Source organism: Spermophilus citellus (assembly GCF_964194105.1).
Source record: "Spermophilus citellus genome assembly, chromosome: 6".
In the NCBI taxonomy this organism is placed as follows: Eukaryota; Metazoa; Chordata; class Mammalia; order Rodentia; family Sciuridae; genus Spermophilus; species Spermophilus citellus.
The window spans coordinates 22,394,871-22,418,683 of record NC_138187.1 but is presented as its reverse complement, the minus strand read 5'-3'; the positions used below and the strand labels follow the sequence as shown (position 1 = coordinate 22,418,683).

At 37.8% G+C, this 23,813-nt stretch overlaps 1 protein-coding gene across 7 annotated transcripts in view; it reads right to left on the bottom strand.

The window, feature by feature from the left end:
* Positions 1–23,813, bottom strand: part of ITGAM (integrin subunit alpha M) — a 68,565-nt gene that overhangs the window by 17,408 nt on the left and 27,344 nt on the right. For 4 of the 7 annotated variants that reach the window (XM_081299534.1, XM_081299539.1, XM_081299538.1 and 1 more), the window contains 9 exons: positions 17,292–17,422; positions 16,796–16,941; positions 15,538–15,691; positions 14,018–14,168; positions 13,418–13,491; positions 13,116–13,245; positions 12,684–12,826; positions 3,730–3,870; positions 3,425–3,637 (listed from right to left, as the gene is read on the bottom strand). In XM_081299534.1, the coding sequence (XP_081155660.1) occupies positions 3,425–3,637; positions 3,730–3,870; positions 12,684–12,826; positions 13,116–13,245; positions 13,418–13,491; positions 14,018–14,168; positions 15,538–15,691; positions 16,796–16,941; positions 17,292–17,422 (1,283 nt within the window). The remainder of the gene's footprint in view (positions 1–3,424; positions 3,638–3,729; positions 3,871–12,683; positions 12,827–13,115; positions 13,246–13,417; positions 13,492–14,017; positions 14,169–15,537; positions 15,692–16,795; positions 16,942–17,291; positions 17,423–23,813) is intronic. The other 3 variants (XM_081299535.1, XM_081299537.1, XM_081299540.1) reach the window with 2 other exon arrangements.

The following is a 23,813-nucleotide window of genomic DNA, read 5'->3' as shown; positions in this document are numbered from 1 at the left end:
CTACAGCATCACACAGAATAGCCACCATATGGAATCAATCTAAGTGTCTATAAACAGATGAACAAATAATGAAAATGTTGATTATGTAGACACATATACTATTCAGCCTTTAGAATGAAGGAAATACTATCATTTGCAACAACATGGATAGACCTGGAGGACAATATTTTAAGTGAAATAGGCCAGGCACAGAAAAACAAACACTGTACAATCTCACTTAATGTTAAATCTACAAAAAAGCTGAACTTATGTGAATGAAGCATAGAATAGGGATTGCCTGAAGCTTGGGGAGACCTGGGGAATGGGGAGACGCTATTTACAGGGTACAATAATAAATAGTATACTGTATATTTCAAACTGCAAAAATAATGGGTTTTAAATGTTCTTATGCTTAAAAAATAAGTATGTGTGGTGATAAGGATGTTAATTCATTTGACATAATCATTTTATGTATAGATACTGATATCAAGTTGTGTGTGTGTGTGTGTGTGTGTATATATAACAATTAAAAATAAAATTTTTAAAATCCACTGTGCTTCTACGCACTAATAATGTGATATCTAAAAAGGAAATATGTAAAATAATCCCTTTTATTTTTTCTTATTTATATTACATGGAGGGTAACTGGGAATGAAACCCAGGAGTGCTATACCCCCGTGCTACATTTCCAGCACCCCCACCTTTTTTTTTTTAAACAGAATCTCACTAGGTTGCTTAGGGCCTTGCTAAGTTGCCCAGGCTGCCCTCAAACTTGTGATCCTCCTGCCTCAGCTTCCCAAATCACTGGGATTACAGGTGTACACCACCATACCTGGTTAACAATTCCTTTTATAATAGCGTGGAAAAATAATTTAGGAATAAAGCTAAATATAATTAAGGAATTGAAGGTCTCATACACCGAAAACTACAAAACATTGCTAACAAAATTATAAAAGACAAAATCGGAATGGAAAGACATTCTATTTTAGATGGGAAGACTTAATACTGTTAAAATATCAATACAATCAAAGTAATCCTCAGAGTCAGTGCAATCCCTATCAAAATCCCAATGGTGTTTTTTACAAAATAAAAGAAAAAATACTAAAACCTATGGTCTTTGGACCACATATAACCTAATCAGTTTTGAGAAAAAAGAACAAAACTAGAGGTTTTACACTTCTTAATTTAAAACTATTTTACAGATCTGGGCATAGGGGCACACACCAATAATAGAAACTCAGTAAGCTGAGAAAGTTACCAAGACCCTGTCTCAAAAAGTAAAAAAGGCTGAAGATGTCCTCAGTGGTAGGGCACCCTTGGGTTCCATCTCTAGCACTTCAAGAGGTAAAAACTATATTACAAAGCTATAGTAATTAAAATAGCATGGTACAAGTATAAAGACTGAAATAGAGACAAATGGAACACAATATAAATAAACCCAGAAATAAACCCTTGCATATAGGGTAAACTGATCTTCCAAAAGAACACCAAAAATACAGAATGGGGAAAAGATAGCCTCGCTAACAAATGGTGTTGGAAAAACTGCATATCTACTTGCAAAAGAATGCCAATTAGAGCCAGAAGCTGTGGTGCACACCTTTAATCCCGTGGCTCAGGAGACTGCAGCAGGAGGATCACAAGTTCAAAAGCCAGGCTCAGCAACAGCAAGGCACTGAGCAACTCAGTGAGATCCTGTCTCTAAATAAAATACAGAATAGGGCTGGGGATGTGGTTCAGTGGTCAGGTACCCCTGAGTTCACTCCCTAGTACCAAAAAAAAAAAAAAAAAAAAAAGAATGCAATTGGACCCTCATCTTATACCATGCACACACACACACACACAAAAAAAAAAAAAAAAAAAACTTAAATTGGATTAAAGACAAACATAAGACCTGAAAATGTAAAATTCCTACAAGAAAACAGGGAAAGATTCTTGACATCTGTATAGGTAGTAATTTCATTGGATATAACAAGAAAAAGCACAAGCAATAAAAATAAAAATAATTAAATGAGACTACATCAAACTAAAAATTTCTACATTGCAAAGAAAACAATGGAATGAAAAAGTGGAGAAAATATGTGCAAACTATTTGTCTGATCATGAGTTAATCCCTAAAATATATAGAGATTTCCTACAATTCAATAGTAAAAAAGATGACTAATAATATAAATTTTAAAAATAGAATTATCATATGATTTAGCAATCTCATTTCTGGATATTTATCCAAAAGTATTGAAATAAGGACCTTCAAGAGATACTGGTAACTACATCCACATTCATTGCATTACTATTCACAAGAGCCAAGAAATAGGAACAATCTAAACGCCCACTGAAAGATGATGAATTACCAAAAAAAAAAAAAAAAATATGTGGTAATACATACACAAATATAATTCAGCCTTTAAAAAGAAGGACATTCTGTCATTTGTGACAATAGCAGTGAAACTAGTAGACATTATTCTAAGTGAAATAAGCTACACACAAGAGGACAAATAATTCCATTTATATAAGTTATCTAAAATACACAAAATCATAAAAGCAAAGACTAGAATAGTGGTTTCCATAGACAGTGGGTGGGAGGGGAAACAAAGAACTGCTAATCAAAGAGTACAAAATTCTAGTTATACCAGATGAATAAGCTCTAGAGATCTGGGGTACAACATTGTGCCAATGGATCACAATACTACACTGTAGATTTAAAATCTGTAAAGAGGGTATATCCTATGTTAAGCCTTCTAGCCACAACAATTTTCTAAAGAAAGAAAAATGTGAAGTTGGGAAAGAGTTAAAGAGCAGACACCAGAAGATCAGATGGCCTTAGCTAGCTACAATGGCATTTATAAGGTGGAGCAAGACTGTGAGGGTCCCTCCAGACAGTAAGCCCCATGTGACAGAAAACAAAAAAACTATCCTAGAGGGAACAATAGTTGTAGGGGCCCAGATTTAGGGTGAACAATCATCAGGATGGGTTACTTAATTTCAAGATCCAGTGTAAATAAAAATACAGTGTTCAGAAATTATTAATAATTCCAGTGTATATTAATAGCAGAGTATTAAACCAAACACACGGCCCTTTGAAAAGAAGCCCACCAAACAGTGCTAAAAAATGGGATAGATTCAGGAAACCCAGGACTCTTGGTCACCCTGCCAGGACCAAGATTCAGAAGGCATGAATCCCCACATCCCAATACTTCCAGATTGCTATTTACTATCTCTGGGCCTGGATGTCCTTATCTGTAAACTTGGAGTGAGGACATACCCAATCACCTCCTATCATTACAGAAATAATTAATCTAGCATTGAGATCCTTTATGGTTTCTGTGAAGTGTGTGTTATTATTTTTGAAGGTTCTAAAAGGAGTACAGGGAGACTCTTGAATTAGAAGGGAATAGATCCAGCAAAGAGGTTACTGATACAATAAGGACAGTAAGTGACCTGGACTTACCTGGCTGTGGGAGGAGCTGATGCCAAATACTGATATTCCATGAAAAATGTAAACAGCACCCCGATTCTCCTGTTCTCCTGGGGCTCCAATAGCCACGTCTGTCAGCTTGTCCCCATTCACATCTCCCAGCACTGTCAGAGCTGCCCCAAAGCGGCCCCAGGGATGGCCCTGCTCACCGTGGAGAACAGCCTCACACCGCCACCGAGCCCTCTGCTAAACAATAACAGTTCAGGCCTTAATCAGATAACCTCTCCATCCCACACACAGACCCCATCCAGCCCAGGTCCATCAGCCACTCAACTCACCCCCTTAGGCAAGGGACACACGGACACCTGGCCCCCTCGGGTCTGCTCATAGAAATGGGGTGCCCCAATGAGGACCAGGTTGGTGTTTCCATCACCATCCATGTCCACCGAGCAGAGGGAAGCCCCAAAGTAGGAGCCAATCTGAAAGAGATGGATCCAGTATTACATATCTCTTCCCACCTAAAGCAGAGTGAAGAAAAATCTTTTTAAAACAAAAAGAAAGAAAAATCATGCCTGCTGGTGAAAGCCCTTTGGAGAGGATGTGATTTTTCTATATGATTCATGATAAATTCTTATTTGAATGTGCTGCCAGTTATAGAAGTACATTGTAAAGTGAATCAGCAGAGGTTTGGATTTGGGGTATCAAATGGTATTCTAGAGAGATTATTAAGGCAACAAAGAAGAAGTTAGATTGGAAAATCCAGATAGAAAAGCCTAAAAGAATAGACAGGATACCCTTTCAATATATTGGGAGTCTTTGAGTGGGGTGATGAAAAATCGAAGTAGGCAGTCTAACTAATTAAGAATCAATCTGGGAGCTGGGGATGAGGCTCAGGTGGTAGTGCACTTGCCTGGCATGCATGAGGCACTGGGTTCAATCCTCAGCACCACATAAAAATAAAATAAAGATATTGTGTCCACCTAAAACTAAAAAATAAATTTAAAAAAAAAGAATCAATCTGTTTGGATTAAAATTAACAATTGCTACCCAAAATTTTTTTGCAATAGTGAAAAATAATGTCAACCTACCAGCATAAAAGATTTTTAAATATGTTCAATGTCAATATAGAGAATTCATCTCTAGAATTTTCCATTTAATTATTCATTCATTCACTTATTCTCTCTCTCTCTCTCTCTCTCTCTCTCTCTCTCTCTCTCTCTCACACACACACACACACACACACACACATCAATTTAAAACTGGGATACATTCTAGATCTAGAAAGAAAAAATGACCTCTGCCCCACACCATTGAGGAAGACCTCACTGATAACGCAATAAAGGCATTTAAGCTTCATCCTGAAGTCAATAGGAGTACAAATTTTTTAGGTCAGGTTTATTGGTGTATAATGCACATGCAACAAACCCAGTCTTTTTATTATATAATTTTCGAATTTTGACAAACATTTAAAGTCATGTAATCATCACTACGGTCAACATATAGAATTTTGACAAACATTTTAAAGTCATGTAATCATCACTACAGTCAACTTATAGAAGAATTTCATCATCCCCAAAACATACCCTCATGCACCATCATAATCAACCTCTCCCTACAATCACCCTAGCAACCACTGATTTGTTTCCTGTCCCTATAGTTTTGTCTTTTCCAGAATGTTATTTGAATAGAATTAAATATTTTACAGTCTGTGGGGACTGGCAACTGTTTCTAGGTTGGGACAATTCATACTATAGCCACTGCAGACTTGCACACAGGTCTTCACATAGACATCTGCTTTTATTTCTCGTGAGTAATAAAAGTAATACAATTTCTTGAGTAAATGCTTAGGACTGGGATTGCTCATTAAACTTCTCTGCTAATGAAGCGAAGGAAAGAGAAAACTCAAATTACTAAAATTCGTGATGAAAAAGGATATATCCCAACAGACACTATTAAAATACAGAAGATAATTAGAAACTATTTTGAAAATTTATACTCCAATAAAATAGAAATCTCGAAGACACTGACAAATTTCTAGAGGTAAATGATCTACCCAAACAGAATCAAGAGTATATACACAATTTAAACAGATCAATTTCAAGCAGGAAAATAGAAGACACCATCAAAAGCATACCAACCAAGAAAAACCCAGCCAGATGAATTCTCAGTAGAGTTCTACAAGACCTTCAGAGAAGAACTAATACCAATACTCCTCAATTTGTTCCATGAAATAGAAAAGGAGGGAACCCTACAAACTCATTCTATAAGGCTAGTATAACCTAGACTCCAAAACCAGACAAAGATACACCAAAGAAAGAAAGATTCAGACCAATATCCCTGATGAACATAGATGCAAAAACTCTCAATAAAATTCTGGCAAATCACATATAAAAACATATTAAAAAGATAGTGCACCACAATCAAGTGGGGTTCATCCCAGGGATGAAAGGTTGGTTCACCACACAGAAATCAATATACATAAGTCATCACATCCATAGACTTAAAGACAAGATTCATATGATTATCAAAATAAATGCAGAAAAATGTATTTGACAAAATACAGCACCTCTTCATGATCAAAACTCTAGAAAAACTAGGGATAGTAGGAATATACCTCAACATTGTAAAAGCTATCTATGCTAAACCCAAGGCCAGCATCATTCTAAATAGAGAAAAATTGAAAGCATTCTCTCTAAAACTAGACCAAGATGGCAATGTCCTCTTTCACCACTTCTATTCAACATAGTCCTTGAAACTCTAACTAGAGCAATCAGACAGACGAAAGAAATTAAAGGAATATTCATAGGGAAAGAAGAATTCAAACTATCATTATTTGCAATGACATGATTCTATATTTAGAAGATCCAAAAAATTCCACCAGAAAACCTCTAGAACTAATAAATGAATTCAGCGAAGTAGCAGGATATGAAATCAATACCCATAAATCAAATGCATTTCTGTACATAAGGGATGAATCCACTGCAAGAGAAATTAGGAAAACTACCCCATTCACAATAGCCTAAAAAAATAAAATACTTGGGAATAAATCTAGCAAAAGAAGTGAAAGCCCTTTAAAATGAAAACTACAGAGCACTAAAGAAAGAAATTGAAAAAGACCTTAGAAGATGGAAAGATCTCACATGTTCTTGGATAGGCAGAATTAATATACTTAAAATGGCCATACTACCAAAAACGTTATACAGATTTAATGCAATTCCTATGAAAAGCCCAATGACATTCTTCATGGAACTAGAAAAAGCATTGGAATTCATTTGGAAAAATAAGAAACCCAGAATAGCCAAAGCAATCCTCAGCAAGAAGAGTGAAGCAGGAGGCATCACAATACCAGACCTTAAACTATACTACAGAGCAATAGTAACAAAAATGGCATGGTATTGGTACCAAAATAGATATGTAGACCAGTGGTACAAAATAGAAGACACAGAGACAAACCCTCATAAATATGGTTATCTCATACTAGACAGAGGTGTCAAAAACATACATTGGAGAAAAGATAGTCTAGTCAACAAATGGTGCTGGGAAAACTGGAAATCCATATGTAGTAAAATGAAATTGAATATCTATCTCTCACCCTGCACAAAAATTAACTCAAAGTGGATCAAAGACTTAGACACTAGAATAGAGACACTGCAACTAATAAAAGAAAAAGTAGCCCAAATTTTCATCATGTCAGCTTAGAACCTGACTTCCTACTAAATACTGAATAAAGAAAAGCTTCTGATCCCAAGTTTGCTTCCCATTTCCTGCCTTCATCATGTGTTATTTGTCCTAACAGTTCCCTGAACAGGAGTAAGGTAAAATTAACCCTTTGCTGTCCCCCCTGAACACTTCCTCTTTCCCTATAGTTAAGTCAAACAATTGATGGGATCAGGGGAAGTGACTGTTGAGTGTCCAGCATCCCCAAGGATCTCTGAGGTTAGGGAAACAAACCCCCAGCCACAGCTCATGCAGCTAGGGCCAAGTCCCTAAACTGATTGCATTTCCTGACCCCACAGAACATAGGCCTTCCACACCCTCTACTGTCTACTTTCTGCAAAAAATTAAAAATTTTTAAAAAATCATGCATAAAATGGGAGAACTCAAAGCAACTCCCTAGTGTTACACCAAGGCTTTAAATCTAAAATCTGACTCCTCAACAGCCAACAGGGATACCAGATATCAACCACCTGCTAAACTTGTGTGGCTTTATACCCCATGGACAGTAAAGGGATTTGTACCAAACCCTTTGTTAATGTTAAAGGAGGCTTACTTCTACTTCCCACCCCCAAACCTTCCCTTCCCTTGCACAATCAACAAACCTCTGGACCAGGGACCTTGCCATTTTGCTTCTATACCCAGCACCAGCCTTCTTGTCTTCTCATCTCTTTGGAGAGATAAGACCCCATTCATTATTCATTTAATCTCTGCTGAACAGCAATTCCACCCTTAGGATAACTGGGACCACGTCCCTTACCACTTGGATTGAGGGAAAGATGTTTTCCCAACTCCTAGTGGGGAAAGTCCAGTCCAGGACTGGCAGATTGATGGCATAAAGAGTGTAAGGTATACCTTGCCCTCTGTTGTCACCTTCTGTAGTCAAGCTTCTCCAAGGCTGAAAACTACACAATCAGCTTCCAGAGATACCCCCTAGGTTGTCTCTGAACCCATTTTAAGACCCTCTACTCCCAAGCTGACCACAAAATTAATGCTTCATTAGCCTTAGCACTCAAACTGGCCATAATACAAATTAGATTATCTGCACCAATGGTGCAAATATGAAACCTTTGATCAAAAAATTCTCCAAAATTAAAAAATTATCTACTATAGATTGGAAAAATTGTCTCAAATTACAGAATGGCAAGTTTGTCTGAGGTTTTCTGCCTCCAAGCTTTCTTTTACCTTCACTCAATTACCAAATATATCACCCTAGACCTTCATACTCCTGCTGGTACTCTCTTTCCCCCATCCAATTTTTCATCAGTTCTACACTTGATACCCATAAAAACTTAAAAGAGAGAAGGGCACCAAAGCTTCCCAGAAACAACTTATATATGCTGCTTTCAAGAACTTTAATAACAGGGAAGACAAGGCCAAACAGGAGAAAGAAAAGCATCAGCTCCTAGCCTCAGCCATCCATAGGCCTAAAAAAGGCCATTGCTGCTCATGGCCCCACCAGGCCTTCTAATAAATCTCCTGGGCCCTGTTTCAATGTGGAAACCTTTAGCAAAAGCCTGCCTAACCAGAAGCCCACCCACCAATCCCTGCACCAAGTGTAAACAAAAGTGACACTGGACTAGAGAATTGTCCCCAAGGCAAAACACCCCTCCCCTCCATGCAGCCATCTTCCCAAGTCCCATACACTAAGCTTCTGGAGGGAGAGGACCCAAATCCCACAGCCCTGGTCAATCCTCAGCACCATATAAAATAAACAAACAAAATAAAGATATTGTGTCCATGTATAACTAAAAAATATTTTTAAAAAAGAAAAGATAATACATCTTAGGAACCCCAAGTTATAAGGATGATGAATGACCAAGCAGCAGGCAAATATTCTACTTCTGAAGAGATTTTAAGGGCACAATTAGCTAGTAAATGTCTCCCCTTAACTTAAAATAATTATCAAAAGATTAAATAGTATCCTCATTTTTGAGTGAGATCCCAACCCAAAGTCATATGAACAGGAGACTTATTCCAAGCCCCTACCCTACCCTCAATTTACCTATGGAGCACCAATTTAATCTGTTTGTCACTGAGAGGAAAAATACTTAACACCCTCAGTCTCAAAAGTAATGGGAAAGGATTGGGGTTGGCCCAGTGGTAGAGTGCTTGCTAGCATGTGTGAGGCACTGTGTTCAATTTTCAGCACCGCATATAAATAAATTAAATAAAGGACAACTAAAAAATATTTTTAAAAAGTTATGGGAGGGGCTGGGGATGTGGCTCAAGCGGTAGCGTGCTCGCCTGGCATGCTTGCAGCCCGGGTTCGATCCTCAGCAGCACATACAAACAAAGATGTTGTGTCCGCCAAAAACTAAAAAATAAATATTAAAAAATTCTCTCTCTCGATCTCTCTCTCTCCTCTCTCTCTCTTTAAAAAAAAAAGTTATGGGAAATAGGGATGGGATTGTGGCTCAGTGGTAGAGCACTTGCCTAGCACAGGCGGGACCCAGGTTCCATCCTCAGCACCACATAAAAATAAAGGCATTGTGTTGTGTCCATCTACACCTAAAAAATAAATATTAAAAAAAAGTTATGGGAAATAATGTTTCATAATTTTATACATCCAAACCTGACCTGATTATTACCAACCAGGGAAAAAAGGGTTAAAAAACTCTAGGCAAGAGATTTCCCTAGTCTGGCTACACTGAAGCTTACACTGGAATGCAAACAACAGACTCAATAGAGGCTCTAAGACTAAACAGAAGGAGGAGGAGGAGGAGAAAAGTGTGTGTATATATTTTGCAGTTTACATGATTGCATTATACATACTACACACAGACATACACACACACACACACACACACACACACACACACACATATGTATAATGAATATACTATCTAGCCTTTAAAAAGAAGGAAATTCCAGCCAGACATTGTGGCACATACCCATAATCCTAGCAACTTGGGAGGCTGACGCAGGAGGATCGTGTGTTCAAAACCAGCCTCAGCAATTTAGGCTGTAGGTAACTTAGCAAGACCCTGTCTCAAAATATACAATAAAAAGGGTTGGAGATGTAGCTCAATGGTTAAGTACCCCTAGGTTCAATTCCCAGAGAAGAAGAAGGAGAAGGGAGGAGAAGGAGGAGAAGAGAAGAAGATTCTGTCATTGAAACAGCATGAAACCAGGGGATATCATGCTAAGTGAAATAAGCCAGGAACAGAAAGACAAATACTGCATGATTTCACTTATATGTAGAATCTTAAAAGTCAGATGCATCACAGCAGAGATTAGAATGGTGGTTGCCAAGGGACAGGGCTTGGGAAGGAACAGCAGAGATGTTGGTCAAAGGGCACTACTACATTTCAGTTAGAATGAATAAGTTCTGTTGATCTCTGTTGTAGCATATAGAGACCATAACTAATAATAATACATCATGTACTTAAAAATTACTAAAGGAGTAGATTTTAAATGTTCTCACACTCCAAAACAAGATAAACATCTAAGGCAATAGATATATTAATTTAGATTGGTTTAATAATTTCACAATGTATACATATATTAAAACATCACATTTTACATGGGAAATACATACTACTTTCATTTGTAAATTATACCTCAGTAAAGAGGGAACAAAACTTTATAAAAAGAAAATCAGTTGACTATGTATGTGTCTATTTCAGGGCTATTCTGTTCCATTGATCTTCATGTCCTTCTTTGGCAATACCAAAATGTCCTGATTACTATAACTTAAATTGTTAAGTCCTGAAATTCAGTGATATGTGAGTTCTCCAGTAAATACTAATGATATTTATCTAAATTCTTTGCAAATTTTTTTCAGATATTCTATTTTCTTTTATTTCCCATATAAATTTTAGAATTATCTTCATCAATTCCACAAAACATACTTCTAGAATTTTTATTACATTGAGTGTAACAATCAACTTGGGGAAAATCAACATCTTAACTATACTGAGTCTTCTATCTGAGGATAGAACATCTGGCCATTTATTTATGTCTTTGATGTCTCTCATTAATATTTTATAGTTTTCAGCATATAAATATTGCACAGATTCTATGAGATGTATTCCTAAGCATTTCTTGGTCTTGGTTTGCTATTGTAAATGGTACTTTTTTCGTATTCATTTCCAATTGTTAAATTATACTACAGAAAAAGAATTAATTTTTATAAATTGATCTTGTATCCTGAGAACTTACTAAAATAACTTATTAGTTACAGGAGCTTTTTTGTAGATTCTTTGAGATTTTCCATGCAAATATGTTATGTGCAAACACAGACAGTTTTATATCTTCCTTGCAGCTCCATGTACTGACAACAGGGTATCACTAAGTTTCCCCCTTGCTTTGTTGAACCAGCTAGGTCTTCCAATATGATGTTGAATAGAAATAGTAAGAATGAATATTCTTGCTTTGTTTCCAATTATAGCAGAAAAGCATTCTCTTGCACTTTTGACGTCAATTGCAGATTTTTTGTAATTTTTTTCCAAGTTGAGGAAGTTCTCTTTAGTTCCTATTTCACTGAGGTTTTTAATCATGAAAGAATTCTATTTTTTGTCAATTACTGTTTCTGTGTCTACTAAAATAATTACTTTTTTATTCTCTAATTTCTTATTATGGTGGATTACATTGTTTTCAAAATAGCTATTTTTTATTAAGATAAAATTTATATAACATAAATTCACCATTTTATTTTTTTTAAAGAGAGAGTGAGAGAGGGGAGAGAGAGAGAGAGAGAGAGAGAGAGAGAGAGAATTTTTAATATTTATTTTTTAGTTCTTGGCGGACACAACATCTTTGTTTGTACGTGGTGCTGAGGATGGAACCCGGGCCGCACGCATGCCAGGCGAGCACGCTACCGCTGGAGCCACATCCCCAGCCCATAAATTCACCATTTTAAAGTATAAAATTCAGTGGTTTTTAGTATAGACATAATGTTATGTAACCATCATCACTAATTCAAGATTGTTGTCTCCCCAGAAATAAACTTAGGGTCTCCTAGTCATCATTCCCAATCCCTTAGCCACCCCCATTCCTTGACAACCACTAATCTACTTTCTGGCTCTATTGATTTGTAAAGTTTAAGTGTGAGGCTTCCAACTTTGTTCTACTTTTTCAAGCTTGTTTTGGCTATTCTGGGTCCCTTGCATTTCCATATGAACTTTTTAAAATATTTTTAGTTGTAGATGGACACAATACCTCACATGTGCTAGGCAAGCACTCTACCACTAAGCTACAACCCCAGCCCTCTATATAAACTTTAAGAACAGTTTGTCCTCTTGGGGAATCTCAAAGACACAGCCATTTGTCAACTGATATGGAATTATTAAATTATGTGGCTATATTGGTTATGTTACTAGTTAAATATCAGCTCTGGATGCAGTTAAACTCATAAAGAGCTCTGCACAGGTCAAAAATTATTATTTATTATTGTTAGAAAACTAAGAACACAGCATTCTCAAATGCAGAACTGATCCTGTGACTCCCCAACTTAAAGCCCTCTGAAGGCTCCTTTTCAAGTCTCTACCATACATGGCATCTGGCAATGCCCACCCTGGAATCTCTCAGTCCCCAGGGTGCCTCTGCACATTCACGCTTTATACTCTGCTCTTACCTGGTTGCCCTTTATAATAGTGTTGGTCTCCCAGGCACCAGCATTCTGTCTGAACATCACCACCAGGCCAATGTGTTGATATCGAGGTGCACCCAGAACCAGGCTTTGCACCCGGTTCCTCAAGATGACTGCAGATGCATAACCTGAAGATGGTAGTCTAATAGGCAAAGTGCTTTCCCTCACAGGCCCTGCCCTCCTTTTCACTTTGCAAGTCATACTTGAGTGGGGGCAATGGGGCAGCCCCATGCTTGGCAGATTGGGGTAACAGCACTATACTATATTCCTCTTTGTGAACATAATTAAAATTAAATTTTGAAATTTATGTCTTTGCACATATCCCAAGAGCCTGTGAAAGATCCAATGGCAGTTACACTAACTGAGTTACATGAAATCCTGATCCTCTCTTAGGGGACCCCTGCTATCCCCACTTACCCAAGTAAGCATCATTCATATCTGAGTCCACCCTGGTTGTGTTGATGAAGGTGATTTCATTCTTTGACCTATGCAAAAAGGCTCCACCAGCCCAGTCAAAGCTCCCCACAGAGCCCAACAAAGGACCATTCTGGAAAAAGAGGTCGAACAGGATCGATGAGGGAAGAAGAGACCATTTCTGCCAATTAAAGAGTTACCTCACTACAAGAGTCCATCACAGGAAGAGCCCCCAGACCCTTGGACTTCTTCTCTCTTTTCTTCTTGCCCTACCTCCACCCCCAATTTAATGAAGGGCCACTTACAGAGGTGATGGCAGCACTGAAGCCTTCCTGAGACATCTCATGCTCAAAGGAGCTGGTACTTCCTGTCTGAGTGCCTGTGAGGAGGAGAACTTTCTATATCAAAGAAAGCAGAAGAGCATAGAATAGTGCTGGAAACTCAAATGCTATTGTAGCCAGACAAAGGGAGGCTCCAATGGGATCTGTGTTGAACTCTAAAGTGTGTGCCCTTCTTTTGGCAGCTAATCACAATAGCTACTTTCTGTCAGATGAGAATGTGGTCCTCAAGAAGTCTAATTCCTTTATTCAATATGCATTTATTGACCATCTTCTATGTACCAGGTAATATTACAGGTGAAGAGTAACAGAATATTGAATACATGTCAGCAACACATCTGAATTTTAGGGAAAATGCTGTATGGAATTTGACTTCTCCACACTTGGATTTATCAACCTATAGCCAAGACTGGCAAAATTAGAGATGAAAATAAAGATTCTTCGATTTCAAAGGAATTGACCTGGTGAGGCCCAAGTGGTAGGGAAGAGTTGAGGTCAAGATACCAGGAATTAGGAAGGTCTAGTCTGCATCTTGAGCTCTTCTGGGAACACAGATGCCCAGCTCACCTTCAATTGCAAAGATCTTTTCCTGAAGCTGGTTTTGAATGGTCTTTAGAGCTTCAAAGTTATTCACCCGGAACACATGATCACGAGCTGGCTTAGAGGCAATGGTATTAAGCTCTTCACGGGATCTGTCATTGTTGAAGGCACCTCCCACCTGGTTGCCAAGAAACAAAGGTCAAAGCAGACAGTGTCTGTAGGTAGCAGTATCATCTAGCAAAAATTTCTTAGGAAAAGTATCAGGAACATTGTCAAATAAGAGAATGCAGCAGAAGGCCTCTGAGACACTGCCAAGTGTAGTTGGGCAGAGTGTACATTGTACAGGCAGCAGCTGGGGGATTTTTTTTTTTTTTTTTTTTTTTTTTTTTTGGCACTGGGGATTGAACTCAAGGCCACTTTACCAGTGAGCTATATTCCCAGCACTTTTTATTTTTTACTTTGAGACAGGGTATCACTAAGTTGCTAAGGCTGACCTTGAACCTGCAGTCTTCCTGCCTTAGCCTCTGGAGTTGCTGGAATTATAAGCATCTGCCACCACATCCAGATTCAAACACAATTTTTAATGTATTTTCTCTGCCATGCTTCATGGCTTCCCTCCTCTCAGAGAAAAGGGAGAGATTTTTTCTTTATATGAAGGTCTTACATGGTAATCCATGCACTCAGAATGATACTTTTTCTATGTCACACAAGTACTGTGGTAGTTTGATTATACTGATGATCCTCTTCCTTGTATCCAAGCCCTTTCCCCATAAACTTTCCTGTGCCCTTTACTCTTAGGGGAGTAATCTGCACCACTCATTGTCTCTGGGCTCAGCCATGTACCTTGGTTTAGCCCATGGATGTTATCAAACTTGATGCAAACAAAGATCTGAAAAAAATGTCTGCAATATTTCCACTTTCTCGCTTGTTCCTCTGCCTTCACCAAAAGGACATGTCAAGGCCAGCCCACTGTAGAATGAGACCCAGGGAGCAGAAGGGCCAAATCACCCAGTTGTTCCAACCAAGGTCATCTGTCCAGCAGACAAACTAGCTTGCAATCCTCAGAAATGGAGAAAGCTGAACAGGATGTAAGCAGGAGAATTAAAAGTTCAAGGCCACACTGGGCAACTTAGTGAGACTCTGTCTCAAAATAAAAAATAAACAGGACTAGAGATGTATCTCAGTGGTAGAGTACCCCTGAGTTAAATCCCCAGTGCTAGAAGGAAGAAAAGAAGGAAGGGGGAGGGGGAGAGGAGGGGAGATGGCCTGACAACGTGTAGCTGATTACAAATGTGTGAGTGAGCCCATCTGAGACCAGAAAAACTATGCAGCTGATCTACAGGCTTACTTATTATTTTTAGCCATTGAATTTGTAGATCATTTGTTACACAGCATTATTGTGACAATAGATAACTGATGCACAGGTCTGTCTGGGTTAGCAGGAACCCTTGCCTCACTGATTTCACCAGTATTTGCAAGTTGAAGGGAGGGTATGTCCAAGTAGAAATCCACAACAAAAGCATCAGGCCCAAAGACACATTTCCTACCCCAATGACATAGCGAATGACCCCCTTTCTGTCGGCCTCAGGGATGACATCCTCATAATTCAGGGGATCTTGATATTTTTCTCCATCTGTGATGACAACTAGGATCTTAACAGCATTTTCCCGGGCTCCATTGGCACTCTGAAACAGTTCTCTTCTGTTCACAGAAGAGGAAGGACAAAGTCAAATGCAAATAAAGAGGCTATTAATGTGTTGGGAGGAAATGTCAGCAGAGTCACAGACACAGAAGCAGCTGGGCTCTGTCTAGGAAGGGGCTCTCTCTCTCTCCTGAGATAGAAAGGCAGCGGGGGAAGGGAGAAGAGGGAGAAGAATGGGGAAAAAGTAAGCCTTTACCCTTATATATGCTTTTGTATGTTTTGACATTTTAAACTGAATATTATTCTTTTAAGTTTAGAAAATTTAAAAAAAAAAAAAAAGAAATAGACAATTTGGCCTTCATCACATCTCTCCTAGAGTACTACTACAGCTCTCCAGCTCATCTTCCTGCACTTCTGTCCCAACCCCACCCTTGCTGTTACACACACACACAATCAGAATATTTCCAAAACATAATAGGATATCTTCCTACTGCTTAAGATCATCAATGGATCCTCAGTGGCTACAAATTTGCCTTTGGTTACCGAAATTAATCAATTTTTCTGGCCTCCCTCCAGCCACCTTTCCCTCACTCACTTTTTTTTTTTGTTTGTTTTTGGTGGCGATGGTAGGTACCATGGATTGAACTCAGGGACATTCAAAATGGCACCACATCCCCGGTCCTTTTTTTTTTTTTTTTTTTTTTTGTATTTTTAGAGAGAGGGTCTCACTGAGTTGATTAGTGCCTCATTTTTTCGAAGGCTGGCTTTGAACTCGACATCCTCCTGCCTCAGCCTCCCAAACCACTGGGATTACTGGTATGCATCACCCCACCCAGCTTTCACTTCCTCTCTTTACTTCCACATTTATGCATAATTTTTTCATTAACATATTAGAGAAAGGAGACCCAGGAGAAGAAGGAGGGCAAGAGAAGGTGAGGTACTAGAGAATGAGATTGATCAAATTATATTATGTGCTTATACGAAAATATCTCAATGAATCTCACTATTAAGCATAATTATAATGCACCAATAGAAAAAAAAATACTACATACAGACCTCCTTCAAACCTTTGCCCCATTCTTGTCTGAACAATTCCCACATCCTTCAAATCCCAGTTAAAATCATCTCCTCCTTCCATCCTAAGCAAAGAAGGAAGAACTTACACTACTTTGCGGATTCCTGTAGCAGTGTATGTTGTCCCATGCAGTTGTCTTATTTGGTTTACCAGCAATCTTGGGTTAGGATTTGTCTTGAAATAATTGAAGGTAAAATGAGTCTGGAATTCATTTGAGTACTGCATCAAAGAGAACTGGAAACAGGGCAGTGGCATTAGACTGAAGAAGGTGCTCCTCATCTCCAGCAAGCCTTACATAAACCTTGCAACACTCCAATTTCCAAATTTCTTCTCCACAGCTCCCACCCACTTTCAATACTAGAATTCTACAAGAAGTGACATGTGGGTTTCATCTCCCATGCCACCCCTATTTGTCGAGCTGCCTACTTGAAAGAATGCTTATGGTGCATCCAAGCAGATCAAAAAATAGAATCATAAAACAACATAACCATCAGATGTCCATTTTGCCATGTCTGCTATTGCAGTAGTGGGGAACAGTGGCAATCTGGCTGCCATGTATTTGCCACCCTGGTATGAGCCCTTACCAAGGTTTTAGACTTTTTGAATTGGTCCATCACTGTTGACACAAAGTCCTTCATCTTCCTAAAGTCGTTTTCATTGATGCTGCCAGAGCCATCAATCAAAAAGGCAATGTCGCTCTCCTGCTGAGGACATGCTAGGGAAGAGGAAAAAGAGTACGAATTGATTAAGTAATTAGAGACTTGTTATCAGGTAAACAAGATTCCACCTATGTTCTGGGCTGAATTTTAAAAATGGAAGACTCCTTGGACATCAGCAAAATGACTGCTAGAAGTCATTAGTGCTCAATAATCCACAAAGACAGCCAGAACAAGAAACAACCAAATAACTTTTGATGAAAATAAAATAACTAAAGGAGAGTACCAGAGTATATCAACCCCAGGATGGCCTCAGGGAATGGAAGGAAATTCCTGGCCTCCATCCCCCATCTCCCAGCAGATGTCAGCTTGGAACCAGGAGGGATTTCCTCCCAAGGTGGTAAAAGTAAGCAAGAGAACTCAGCAGCTATCACCAACATGTTGGGCACTTACATTCCTCACCACTGGGGTCTACAGTTGTCCTACAGAGTTTCAGCTGTGTGACCGGCCTAGAGTACACACAGCTGTACTCCCTCAAGAGAAGGAGGCAACACTGAGCCCCAGCCCCTGTGGCCTATGCAGCTGAGGCCATCTTGGAACCAGAGCCACTGCTGGAGTGTGTCCTGTTCCAGGGATAAGAGGTCATGGCACCTTTCCACCCCTGAAGTGTAGCCAGCTGGTGGCTGTGCCCTTCTCCTTGGGGGCAAGCTGCCATAAAGCCACTTCATCTACCCTTCCCAGTCACTGCGACCTATCCAGTCCTTCCTGAGCTGAACCAGTGCACTAGCTCTACAGAAAATAGTACTTGAGCCAGGCGCAGTGGTGCATGCCTATAATCCCGGCAGCTCAGGAGGCTGAGGCAAGAGGATCGCAAGTTCAAAGCCAGCCTCAGCAACAGTGAGGCATTAAGCAACTCGGTGAGACCCTGTCTCTAAATAAAATACAAAATAGGGCTGAAGTTATGGCTCAGTGGTTGAGTACTCCTGAGTTCAATCCCTGGTACCAAAAAAAAATAGTACTCAGGGTCATTGCAGTTCCCTTTTGCCTAAGTTGAAGCGACACTCTGCATACCAGGCTTTCCAGAAAAGTGGCTTGCTGCTCAGAGAAGTCATGCTCCCTGAGGCTGAGCTGAAGTAGTGCATCATCTCCTGGGAAATTAGTGTCTTGGCTGACCAAGCAGCCATGCATCCCAGGACTGAGGTGAAGCAGTACCCCCATTTGCATTATGGAAAGTAAGAGACAAACATGGGGACAGAGAGCTTATTTAATGAAAAAAAAAAAGTTAAAAGCATTCCAATTCTTAGAAGAGGTATGGATATCCAGATATATGAAACTGAAAATTCCAAAAGCAGATTCAATCCCAAGTGGTCTTCACTGCAAAGCACAATAAATTAACTGTCAAAAGTCAGACAAGGAATTTAAAAGCAGCAAAAGAAAAGCAGCCAGTCACTATAAGAGAGTCCTTGTTAGACAACTGAGTTCTCAGCAGAAACTCGTAGGACAACATAAAAGGGAATGATATATTTGATGTGTTGAAAGAAAAAACAGTCAACCAAGAATACTATATCCAAGAATACAATCTCTTTCAGAAAAATGCAGGAAAAATAAAACCTTTCTTAGACAAGCAAAATTGAGGGAATTCATCACCAAAAGACTTGTCTTACAAGAAATGATTAAGGGAATTCTTCAAGTAGAAATGAAAGGACACTAATTACTAATACAAAAATATATTAGAGTATAAAATTCACAGGTAAAGGTAGATATATAATCAAATCCAGAATACCACACTATTGATATTGTGCTCTGTAAATCACATATATCTCTAGTATGAAGGTTAAAACTCAAAATGATAATAAATAAATAAATAACAATAGGGGCTGGGGTTGTGGCTCAGTGGTACAGCACTTGCTTAGCATGTGTGAGGCACTGGGTTCAATTCTCAGCATCATATATAAATAAATAAAGTTCATTGACAACTAAGAAAATATTTTTCAAAAAATAACAATAGCTTCAATAAGCTTTTAAGAAATATATAATATAAAAATGTCAAATGTGACATCAAAAATAGAAATTGGGGGCTGGGGGTGCAGCTCAAGTAGTAGAGTGTTTGTCTAATATGCACCAAGTCCTGGTTTCAATTCTCAGCACTGCAAAAACAAGTGAAAAAAAGATAAAAGGGAGAAATACACACACACACACACACACACACACACACACACACACACACACGCATGCCTTCTGGGGAGAGATTTAAAGTCTATAGAGTTCTGGGCTGGGAATGTTTCCCAGTGGTAGAGCACCTGCCTAGCATGTGTGGGACCTGAAGTTCAAACCCCAGCACTGCAAAAAATGACTAGAAGTTAACTGAAGTTAAGGTGTCATCAGTGCAAAATAGACTACCGTAACTATAAAATATTGCACATAAGCCTATGGTAGCAAGGAAAAAAAAAAAAAACTAGAGAAGACACACAGATGATAAAGAGAAAGGAAATAAAATAGAGCACTAAAGAAAATCACCAAATCACAGAGAGAACAACAACAGAGAAAGATAGGAACAAAGGTCTACAAACAATGAGAAAATAGCAACAAAATGGTATAATAACTGTTTACCTATCAATAATTGCTTTGAATGTGAATGTATTAAGATCTCCAATCAAAAATCACAGTGGTTGAAAGAATTGAAAAACAAGATCCAACTATATCCAGCCTGGTAGATTAGTCTTAAGGAGAAACATAGGCTAAAAGTGAAGAGAGAAAATAAGGTATCTCATGCAAATATTATCCTAAAGAGAGCAAGTGCAGCTATTCTTATATCAGATAAAATAGGCTTCAAGTTTAAAACTGTTACAAGAAGAATTGGGGGGCTTAGCTCAATGGTAGAGTACCGGCTGGGTTCAATCCTCAGCACAGAAAAAAATCTGCTACAAGATACAAAGAAAGTCATTATTTAATGATACAGGGCTCAATTTATCAAAAAGATGGCTAGCCAATATCAGAGCACCTAAGTATATAAAGAAAATATTAATGGACATAAAAGGACAACTAGATAGAGATGAGAGTGAGACAATAAAATTAGGAGACTTCACTATCCCGTTTTCAACAAATTAATCAGACAGAAAAATTAACATGGAAATACTGAAATTTAACTGCACTTTAGACAAACTAGATCTAAGAACATTATACATAACCTTCCAGCTTACAGTTGTAGAATACATATTCTTCTCAATTGCACACAGAACGTTCTCCAAGAATGACCATTTAGTAGGCCACAAAACAAGCTTTATCAAATATTTTAAAAATTTGAAATATATCAAGAATTGTTTCCAACAACAATGATACAAAATTAGAAATCAATTATAGGAGGAACTTTAGAAACCATAAAAATGCATATCCTGTCATTTGAGACATCATAAATGAACCTAGAGAAATTATACTGAATGACATATGTGAAGCATAGAAAGATAATTACAGTATGTTCTCATTTGTGGACTCTAAAAAAATACTAGAATTCATGGAGAGTAGAGTGGTGATCACCAGAGGAATGGGGTGGGGCTGGGGGATTTGTAAAATGTTGGTGAATGGATACAGAATTTCAGTTAAGGAGGAATAAGTTCCAAGACTGTAAAACATGGAGTCTCTAGTTAATAAAAAATACTGTATTCTTGAGAAATGCTATTAATTTCAAATGTTTTAACTATGAAAAAATGTGAGGAATTCCATAATGCATATAATATATCAAAATAGCATGATGTACTCCATAAATATATACATTTTTGTTAATTACACAGTAAGTGAAGAAAAGAAAAATATAGGTTTTTATTTCAGACTATTACAATATACTTTCCCTCAACTTGTTGTGTCACTGTTAATTAAATCAGTGGTCAAAATGTAATTTTAAATATTTCCCAATGTTATAGACATTGAAATAATAACTTTGTAGAGTTCCAAAAATGTTTACAGTGATTATTGTTATTCTACTTCAGTTGAGTTTATATAACTTATGGGTGATAAGAAATTTATCTTCATTGTATTCATGGTAATGGTAGCCCCTGACATTTGAACTTTTTAGTTTCTAAAATGCTAACGTAAGCTTAATCAAAAATTCTTTCATACTATTTAATAAATCTGATTTTTCTTGTGCCTTTTTTAAAAAAAACGACCCTAACGTTTAAACATTAAAGTCATCTCTAATGAAAAAAAAAAAAAAATATATATATATATATATGGAAACTAAACAACATTCCAGAGCTAGGGCTGCAGCTCAGTGGCAGAGCATTGCCTAGCATGTGTGAAGCTCTGACTTTGATCACAAGCCCTGAAAAAAAGAAGGGGGAAAAAATTCTCCTAAACAACCAATGAGCCACTGGAGAAATTAAAAGGAATATTTTAAAAATCTCCACAGACAAATGAAAATGTAAACACAACATACCAAAAATTATGAAAGCAAATGCAGCATTCAGAGGGAAATTTATAGCAATAAATGCCTACATCAAAACATAGGAAAGTTCTCAGACTAGGGTTGTGGCTCAGTGGTAGAGTGCTTGCCTAGCATGCGTAAGGCCCTGGGTTCGATCCTCAGCACTACATAAAAATACATAAAATAAAGGTATTGTGCCCAACTATAACTAAAAAATAAATATTAAAAAAAAAAACATGGGCTGGGATGTGGCTCAATCGGTAGCATGCTCGCCTTGCATGCCTGCAGCCCGGGTTCGATACTCAGCACCACATACAAACAAAGATGTTGTGTCCGCCGAAAAACTAAAATAAATAAATAAATACTTTAAAAAAAAAAAAAAAACATAAGAGGAGCTGGGGTTGTGGCTCAGTGATAGAGTGTTTGCCTAGCATGCACGAGACACTGGGTTCGATCTTCAACACCACATAAATGTAAAATAAAGATATTAAAAAAAAAAACAGGAAAGTTCTCAAAAAAAAATCTAATACTTTACCTCATAAAAAATAACAAAATAACAAACCAAACTCTGAGAAGAATAAATAATAAAGATCAGAGCAGAAATAAACAACAGAGAGATTTAAAATACAATGTAAAAGATAAATGAAATAAACAGTTGGTTTTTTCAAAGGATAAACAACATCCACAGGCTTTTAATCAGGTTAATAAAGAAATAACTGAGAAGAATCAAACATAGAAATGATAAAGCACACATTAAACTGATGTGACGGAAATACAAAAGACAAAAATACAAAAGAGTATTATGAACAACTATATACCAACAAATTTGAAAACTACAAGAAATGGATAAATTCCTAGATACATGCAACCTATAGAGATTGTGCCACCATGAAATGGAAAATCTGAATAGAATAATGAGTAAGGAGAGTGAATCAGCAATAAAAAGACTTCTTGCAAAGAAAAGCCAGGAACTAGATAACTTCACTGCTGAATTCAACCAAACATTTAAAGAATTAATACCAATTCTTCTCAAACTATTTCATAAAATTGAGAAAGAGGAAAATCTTCCAGATTCATTCCGTGAAGTCAGCATTACCCTGATATCAAGGTCAGACAAAGACAAACAAAGAAAAATAAAATTACTAATATACCTAGTAAAGATACATGTAAAAATCCTCAACAAAATTCAAGGGAATTGAATTCAACAGCAGATCAAAAGTATCACTCACTATGATCAAGTAGGATTCATCCCAGGAATACAAGGATAGTTTGACATACACAAAATTTGATTCGTCACATTTACAAAGTGAAGAATCAAAACCATATGATTATTTCAGTAGGTACAAAAATACATTGGACAAAACTTAACATCCCTTCATGAAAAAAACTCTCTAGCCAGGCATGGTGGCACACGCCTATAATCCCAGCAGCTTGGGAGGCTGAGACAGGAGGATCGGAGTTCAAAGCCAGCCTCAGCAATAGTGAGGCATTAAGCAACTCATTGAGACCCTATCTCTAAATAAAATACAAAAAAGGGAAGTACCCCCCCCAAAAAAATAAAAACTCTCAACAGATTAGGCATAAAATGTACCTATTTCAGCACAGTGAGGCCATACATGACAAACTCACAGTCTACGTCATACTGAATGGAAAAAAGCTGAAATCATTTCCTCTAGAATCAGGAACAAGACAAGGAAGGCCCTCTTAATCACTCTTATTTAACAAAGTACAAGAAGTCCTAGTCAGAGCAATTAGGCAAGAGTAAAAAATAAAGGACATCCAAGTTGGAAAGAAGTCAAATTGTCTCTATTTGCAGATGATATAATATTATATTTAGAAAAACCTAAAGACTCCAAAAAAAAAAAAAAAACTATTAGAACTAACAAATGAGTTCAGTAAAGTGTCAGGAAACAAACATGTGAAAATCTCCAGTGTTTCTATATGATAATAGTAAGCTACCAAAAAATGAAGAAAACAATCCCACTTAAGAAATAAGAGGGCTGGGGCTGTAGCTCAGTGGTAGAGCACTTGCC